The sequence below is a fragment of the Adiantum capillus-veneris genome, chromosome 5 (genome assembly GCF_014529385.1).
Source record: "Adiantum capillus-veneris isolate H3 chromosome 5, ASM1452938v2, whole genome shotgun sequence".
In the NCBI taxonomy this organism is placed as follows: Eukaryota; Viridiplantae; Streptophyta; class Polypodiopsida; order Polypodiales; family Pteridaceae; genus Adiantum; species Adiantum capillus-veneris.
In genome coordinates this window covers 56567400-56574711 of record NC_140935.1, presented here as the reverse complement: position 1 = coordinate 56574711, position 7312 = coordinate 56567400, and the positions used below count along the sequence as shown (strand labels likewise).

The window sequence follows — 7312 nt, the reverse complement described above, 5'->3', positions numbered from 1 at the left end:
ACTAGTTTTAAGCGTGTTTTTTATTTGTTTTTTTGCTAGATTTTTTAGAGCGTGTCGTGGAATGGACCGTGTGATAGCTCAAAACGAGCGTATCGGTCAGAGGGTCGTGCCGTGCTTTACAGCCCTCCGTTTGGTCACTCTATGCCCTCGGAATCCCTAAAACTGTCAATTTCCAGTAGGGAACTAGGCCCAAACTAGAAAGTCTAAGGGTGCAAGTGGGAAGAGAAAGGAGAAGAGTGGAGGACTTGTCCCACATGCTCTCATTCTCTCTTGAGGGAGTAGGGTATATATATAAGAGTGAGTCTAGTATATATCATAAGACTGAGGATTGGGCTTGGGCTTGGGCTTGGGCTTGGGCTTGGGGAAATGATCCCGATCTATCTTTTATACAAACCAACCCGTCCGTTTTAAGAGTCACGTTTTTTATTTTCGAAAAATTTCGTCGCCCGCTCACTCGCGTTTTTAATTTCCGAATTTTTTTTTTCAAATTATATATATATATATATATATTATTATTTTTTATTATTTTTTTTTTATTTTTTTTTTGGGAGAAAAATAAAAAACTTTTTTTTTTTTTTGTGCAGAAATACAGAAATTGAAAACGCAGGTATGCAAAAAATGCAGAATTGCAGAAAATTGCAGAAATTGCAGAAAAAAACGCAGAAATTGCAGAAAATTACAGAAATTGCAGAAAATTGCAGAAATTGCAGGAAAAAACGCAGGAATTGCAGAAAATTGCAGAAATTGCAGAAAATTACAGAAATTGCAGGAAAAAACGCAGAAATTGAAAACGCCGAACTTAAAAATGCAGAAATTGTGGAAATTGAAAAAACGCAGACAATAGCAGAAATTGAAACTTGACAGCAATTGCAGAAAACGCAAAAAACAGAAATCTCCACACACTCCTTCCTTGCCTTTCCTATGATAGAAATTGCACCACAAGGAAGCGTAAAGTGCTAACCGAGCTTAGTGTAGGGCATATCCCCGACAACGGCGCCAAAAATGTGCGCTCCTTGCCGCACTGTCGAAGCAAGGGACTTGCCAATACACCGTATGCGAGCCACAAACGGCTCCAAGCACACAACAAGCCTAAACTAGCAAGCTCAAGAAAACAAAGGGTGTGTCACTCACCGCTCTACGCTCGCCTTCGTGGTGGATTCCTCGCCGCGATGAAGAAGAAGCTGTAGTCGTGCCGCGCTCAACTGCTTCGCCGCCGCCGTGCCTTCGTAATGCTCGATCGCACACACACTCTCCCTCTCTCTCTCTCTCACACACACACACACACAAGGAGGTGAAGAAGAAGAAGATGGAGATGGAGCAAGAGCACTCTTCAATTGCACAAATGAGAGAATGAGTAAAAATTAGGTTTAGTTGGCTTTTATAGGAGCTCACCCCATTCACACTTGGGCGCCCATGCTTAGCCAACTAATCCCTTGAATGTCCAAGTTAAAGTGCGCCTCTCATCGGCGATCACTCTTACCCTTTTCCTATTGGTCCGACAAGCCCGGTACCTGACTCTACCAAATACATAATACGCGTCCATCGTAGGTGATGGGTGTCCGTGAGCCGTGAGGGTTAACACCTTTCTAAGTGTCACCAAGAATGAGGCTTAGTTATTTGTTCAAATAACTGAAAACTAAGCCTCCAGTGACCATTGCCTAATATAATTCACAAGTGCCCCCCTTTATGGTAAAAAAAAAAAAAAGAGGGCACATTTCTCCATAGTTCTCAAGAGCACCTACGGTAGAATGCGTGCCCACAAGGTAGCTCCCTTCAAGCCTACCATACACACACAACACATCCCCTCAAGCTACTCCGTTGCCTCCTCCCAGGGAAAGCCGCATCCAACCAGATACAGAACCCTTGTACTCTTCTCTCTCTGGCAACTTTAACCCTATTTCCCTTGCAGCCTTTGTTGACACAACATTACTTACCAATGGTGACAAATTGAACGAGAATGCTGCCCTCCCTACTTCTGCATGTTGCACAGACGTTGCTTGTGTCGTAGCTTGCCGCATTTCAACCTATGTTGTCGGACCCTCAGCTGGCTGAAAAGCTTGAGGCGGTTCACTCTGTACGTTGCAATAACTGGGCTCTTCAGCTATTTTTGGTTGTGAATGACGAATGGAAACAAAATCTGATGCTCTTGACAACAGAGTCACGCCGCTGAGGCCGACATTATGATCGATGATGTGCTTGTTGCTGTTGTAATGTCGACAATGAGGAAGCATGTAATGATGGCGATGGCAATGCTGGTCCTAATTGTGATAGTAGCTGTGAAAACAGATGCAAGGCCGATGCTGATGTCAATAAGGGTGGTGTAAGAGATGAGGACGAGGTCGAGGATGAGAATGCGGTGGGCGTGAATGATGAGGACAAGGATGAGAAGGACAAGTGAAATGATCTCCCTTTTTCTGATTTGGTAAGATCTCATTAGCTGCACCACATTCTGGTGCCACACAGAGACATCTAGTGCAACGACCAACAAGTTTTTGGTCAATTTTATCAATCCACACAGGACTTCTGATTCAAGGAATCTCAGAGGAAGGACTTTCTTATTCAATGGAAAGCTATAGTGAAGACAACAATGTGTCAGGCACGATAGTTTCCTTCAGTTTCCTGGTCGCTTCTGCATCTTGTAATCGAGGATTCTTCTGCATCAACCCCCCTCCCTCTCTCGGCGTGGTGCTCCGATGGAATATCTCAGTGAGTAATTCAAGCGATGGCTCTGAGTTCCGTACAGGAGTCATGCAAAATCTTTCCCTTTCTCTGGAGGAGGGCCCAATGGCTCTGCATGAAGCCCTGCTGAATGGTATCTCTGCTTTGGCTGCTTCTCCCACTAAAACTAATCAGAGGACAGTATCCCCTGAAGCGCGCACCCATATGCCCACACAAAGAGCCCCATTTGCCCCCCAAGCTTTCCCCTCTTCAGTTGGAGGAATGCCCCACACTCAACTGTTACACAATACAGGACTCTCTCAGCTCAGAATCATCAATGACGATAGTCTCAGACCTATGGTGCAGTCCAACATTCAGCCAAGGATTCAGCTGCATCCAGAGGTATGATCTGGCTTCTCCCAAGCTGCTTTCCCTCCATTGACCTATGCGGAGTCTCTACGTGGTCCTCAAAGATTTATCAATCCCCTGTACCGACCTCAAATGCAGGTATGAACTCCTTTCCTCCTGTCCACAAGAAGTTTTGGACAGATTCTCACAATAATTCTCACATTGTGATTTACCTCAACATCATGAGCTTCTGCGAGGGAGGCACCGCATACCTAGCTAGGTACGATTGGGGGCAGGAGACCGCCGGCCAGGTGAGGGGGCTGGTGGTCCCTTGCCCCCAATCGTACCTAGCTAGGTATGTGGTGCCTCTCGAGCAGAAGCTCGTGATGTTATGCATTGTATGAAAAATTCACTGGAAAAGACTCCATTTTCCTACATGAGAAAATTTCTAAATCTTCTTGTGGTCTATCATCAAAATGTTTGGAGTGCTCCTGAAGGAAATGCATGCAGCTCCAAAACCCCCTTTCAGTATAAAAGTTCTCTAATGTCCAATAGAGGTCCCTCCACAGAGGGCCTGTCTCTTATAGCTCCACCTTCTTGTTCTCCTTTCAAAATATATGGCATACATAGCACTGTGAGAATGTCACCTCTATGTACTAAGGTAAAAAATGTGTGTAAATGATGTGCATAAATATGGAAAATATTGCAACAAATGGTGCTTACTGAGTGAGTGTGCTCCATGGTTTTAGGAGGGTTTTACATTCACTACAAAGTGTTTTATGCTCCATGTGGAGTGATAATAGATTGAGACAATAACCTAAGATTGATTCTTTTATCATTGGAGCTTTTTGTGGGTTATGGGAAGTTGAAGTGCACAAATGTATCTCTTGATGCTAAACCTTGTTGAAAAGAAAATCTCTCTTTTTGCAAGAAAATTTATGCATTCACTTAGCTTGCACTATAAAAAATGGGGCTACTAAAAACGGACTCATCATCTACTTCTCAGGCTGAACATGAGGATGATGCAAGGCTATGTAGACCTGCATTTTTGTTGAGACTAGGTATAGTGTTACTAACATGTGCCAATTTATGTCACTGATAGTTGTGCCAATTTTTGGCTCTATATACATGAATTCGAGAGCGTTGCAAATTGACTATGTTATGTGACTAGTTAGTAGATTGTTTATCGATTGAGAGGTTGGCATTGCACTATTGCAATTACTATGCTACCCAAATATATGACAGCTCCCAGTTATCACAAGTGGTATGGAACCGCAAGATATTACAATGACATTGGGTATGATGCTATCTACAAAAGGTAGTTGCGTACTAAGAGCTAAAACCAAAAAATGTCATGAATTTTTTGAGCAGTGTTGCCACTTGCCATGTGATGAGTTTCTAATTGAGTGGTAGAAAGATAAATATGAAAGCTAAGGAGCTTCCACCTTGTATATGCACTCTCAAGACTTTGAATATTTCAATAAAGTGTATGTATTGGATTGCAATGCCGATGTTTCATAAGAGGGGCTATTGAGTTGCTTGGAAACACTCTTTCCATATGTCTTCACATACCATTTGAGAGACAATACCATCTTTTGAAGTTACATAGAAGTTTTTTACTACAACTCTTTGCCATACACACCTAGGTTTAGAAAGTCAATTGAAATTTTTAAAGCAAAATTTGTAGAAATTCTAGAGGTTAATTTAAGGTAAAAATGGTAGATAATAGCAAGGTACATTGCTTGGGCTTATTAAGTTTGTGGGGGTGGAGGTTGTTGGGGTTAAAAAGCATGTTGATTTCTTCATGATGACTGCCAAGGGGAATGGTCCCATTATCCTTGGTAGACCATGATTAATGAAAATGTGAGCCTTGCAGGGTTGAGAGTGAGTGACTCATATGTAAAAACAACAATCATTAAAGGATTGTCTACAACATGAAGGGGTAACACCAAGAAGATTTACAAGGAGAATCACGATATATCAAGACTAAAAAAGAACTCACAACCACAACTTTAAAGGAAGAAGGAAGTGATTTCACCATTAAAGGTACGATGAAAGGGTAGAGTATGAGAAAATGTTACAAAAATTTCCTAAGTTGTTTGTCAGATATTACATTGATGTGAGAGGAGTGGATGATATACAACACCAAATTGAGTTGAATCCATACAATCATCCTTGAGCTCAAAAGCTACAAAGGCTAGGTGTTTTAAAAGAGGATGCACTTTTGAAAAACGTAAGAAAGTTACTATCTACAAGTTTCATCTATCCAATGGATAATTCAAAGGGGATGTCCCCAATGGTGGTGACTCTTGGTAGTCAAGCCGGACAACACCCTTCGAGATGACCCCTTTTTCCATGAGCCCCAAAATTCCCATATATCTTTATTATTTTTTAGAAAAGTCTTGTAGTTATTTTATAGTCTTCAATTATAGATGGAAAGCTCTGAGAAGCTAAGTTGTATATTTTGTAATGGAGTACGAGTCTTGTAAAGTCGGCCACTGGCCAACAGAGCCTTAGGTATAAAGTCTACTTTGTAAAGTGGAAAAAGGACACACATTATCATTATCAAGTTTTGAGTTTGAAGTGTACGACTGAGAGCGACTACTCTCTTGCAACTTGTAATCGTCAAAACTTGAACTCTGGTAATCACATTTTTATTTTGAAACTTGCATTGTGTTCCTCATCTTTTTCTCTTTCATTCAAGTATATTCGTTGTTGATTCTATTGTGATTTGTGACTACTCATTAGTAGACTAAATCTGATGTTTTGAGTGCGTTAACAAATGTTTTTTGACATTCTAACCATAGGAGAGTGTTCCTAGACCTTAGGCGACCTTTCTGGTATGTTTTGTTGCAGTTTTCAGGACCTTGATCATGATGGGTCATGATTTTGGTACCTCTTTTGATTGCGACAAAACTTGGTAGGTTATTGTCTCAAGTGTCTTAAACCTCCTCCTAAAGTTTTGTAGCATTTGGACTTCGTTCGAGTGCCAAATTAAGTTGATGACTGAGTGTGGTGACATAGGACATAGGCAGGTTACCGGGTCCTAGAGTGATAAATTTACATGTGCTAGAGATATTGTCATTTTGTAGGTTCACTTCTTGAGGTTGACACCCTCAAAGAGTCTCCGTATCCCATTCGAGTCGCTTTCCTGGGTATTGACATTATGTGTGTCAAAAAGCTATGATATAGACGTTCATCGAGGCGACCTGCTAACATTGGCATGGTTGCTGGGGATAGCGATCCTTAGGTGTTGAGTGACCGACTTGTAGCTTTTTACTTAGAGACTTTGATTTTGATTTTGTCTCTTATTTCAAAAGTTTTTGCGTATAAGCTTGAGAAGGATAGGTACAAGGCATTGCTAGTAGAAAAGTCAGCCTTGAACTTTGACTTCTTATGCTAATAAGTAAGAACGTAGAGGGAGACAAAGGAAGAAAGAGATTCACCAGGATTGTAGATGACATTGACATCATATCTTGGTTAGATTTTCTTTTTGGACAATTTATACATAACCATCGTCGACTCTCTCTTTAAGCAAACAATTGGTATCCTTACGGGCACCAATTGTGCTGTTTTTCTTACTAATTTCTATCTTTTTACTTACGAGTTCGATTTTATGGAGCGTCTTGTCCTTGCTAACACTTGCCCAATATTTTTGCACAAGTTATGCAATGTAAGATGTTTTGTAGATGATCTTTTTGTTCATGAAGTTCCTTCTTTTCAAGACTTTATGTGCTTGAATTCAAGTTTTGTAGGCGGAGGAATTTATCCTAAGGAGTTTTGTGAACTTAACTGTACCACAAATAGTGATTGCTGTGCCTTTTTAGACCTTAAGATTTTTCAGACTCCCTTGGGATTAGAAGTAGATATTTATGATAAGCGCCTTGAACCAGAATATTCCAATCTAAATATCATCCGTATGCCTCACATTTCTTCGAACATTTCTCTTCTAACTAAGTACGGTGTTATTTGCTCTTATCTATTTAGATTTTCTCGTCTTTGTTCTAGTAAACCTTCTTTTGTTGTTCAATCTTGCCATCTTATTTCTTTACTAGTTGAAAAAGGATACTCATTCAAAAGAATCATGAAAAATGTTCGTTCATTTTTGCGTCGTAGTAAGTTTATTTTTAATGTTTCTTCCTTTGGAATGTTCAAGATAATCAGTAGTAAATTCAATAGAAGTGGGGATCTAAAAATCCCACTTATTGTTTGACTTAATAACACCTTATGTTGTTGTTTTGATCTCTAGCGCTTCTAGTATTTTTACTATAGCTTGACAAATGCTATCCTTTATCATGGCTGAGTA

At 40.5% G+C, this 7312-nt stretch overlaps 1 protein-coding gene across 1 annotated transcript; it reads left to right on the top strand.

Annotated features, from left to right (window-relative positions):
* Positions 1 to 2562: 2562 nt before the first annotated feature.
* On the top strand, positions 2563 to 3066 carry LOC147457355 (uncharacterized). The gene has a single exon (XM_086513310.1). The coding sequence runs from the start codon at positions 2563 to 2565 to the stop codon at positions 3064 to 3066; it is 504 nt and encodes a 167-aa protein (XP_086369436.1).
* The last annotated feature ends 4246 nt before the right edge of the window (positions 3067 to 7312 follow it).